The sequence below is a fragment of the Eimeria mitis genome, genomic scaffold (genome assembly GCF_000499745.2).
Source record: "Eimeria mitis Houghton genomic scaffold, Emh_scaff2780, whole genome shotgun sequence".
In the NCBI taxonomy this organism is placed as follows: domain Eukaryota; phylum Apicomplexa; class Conoidasida; order Eucoccidiorida; family Eimeriidae; genus Eimeria; species Eimeria mitis.
The window spans coordinates 7,513-8,312 of NW_013576954.1; the positions used below are offsets into that span (position 1 = coordinate 7,513).

At 58.1% G+C, this 800-nt stretch overlaps 1 protein-coding gene across 1 annotated transcript in view; it reads left to right on the forward strand.

Annotated features, from left to right (window-relative positions):
- The window catches only part of EMH_0058620 (uncharacterized protein), a gene marked incomplete at both ends in the record, with an annotated part of 5,748 nt that extends 5,491 nt beyond the window's left edge, over window positions 1-257 (forward strand). Inside the window, one exon of the mRNA XM_013502516.1 lies at window positions 45-257. Within this exon, the coding sequence (XP_013357970.1) occupies window positions 45-257 (213 nt within the window). The remainder of the gene's footprint in view (window positions 1-44) is intronic.
- Window positions 258-800: the final 543 nt, after the last annotated feature.

An 800-nucleotide genomic window follows, 5' to 3' on the forward strand; every position in this document is an offset into this window, starting at 1 on the left:
TGCTGCTGCTGCTGCGCCTGCTGCTGCACGAGATTTCTCTGCAGCCACTGCAGCAGCAGCAGCGCCACGCGCAGCAGCAGCAGCAGAAGCTTCAGTCCCACCCGCTGCAACAGCAGCAGCAGCAGCACCAGCAGCAGGAGCAGCAGCAGCACCACGAGCAGCAGAAGCACCAGCACCAGCAGCAGCAGCAGACGCAGCAGCAGCAGCAGCAGCAGAAGCAGCAGCACAGTGAAAGAAAACCAATTCTTTGTGGCTGAGACCCCCCGAGTGTTCAGCAGCGCATGCAACCCGTGCTGCTGCTGCTGCTGCTGCTGCTGCTGTTGCTGTTGCTGTTGCTGTAGTAGTTGCTGCTGCTGTTGCTGCTGTTGCTGTTAATTTGCTGCTCCTGGTGCTGCTTCTGGGTGTTTCTTCTTTTTGCTGCTGCTGACAGCAGCAGCAGCAGCAGCAACAGCAACAGCAACAGCAGCAGCAGCAGTGCATGCATGCGTGGGGGAATGGCAGCAGCAAAAGCCTCAGAGTTAACGCAGCAGGTCGTCTGTTTGTATTGCTGCTGCTGCTGCTGCTGCTGCAGCTGCTGCAGCAGCAGCAGCACGGTTGCCTGGGTGCAGCACCAGGTTTTGTTTGTTTTATTGCAGCAGCGACTCTTGTCTCTGCAGCAGCAGCAGCAGCAGCAGCAGCAGCAGCAACACTTCTTGTCTGTCCTGCTGCAGCAGCAGCAGCTGCAGCAGCAGCTGCAGCAGCAGCAACATCTCTTGTCTTTTCTGCAGCAGCAGCAGCAGCATGTTTGCTTCGTCTGCTGC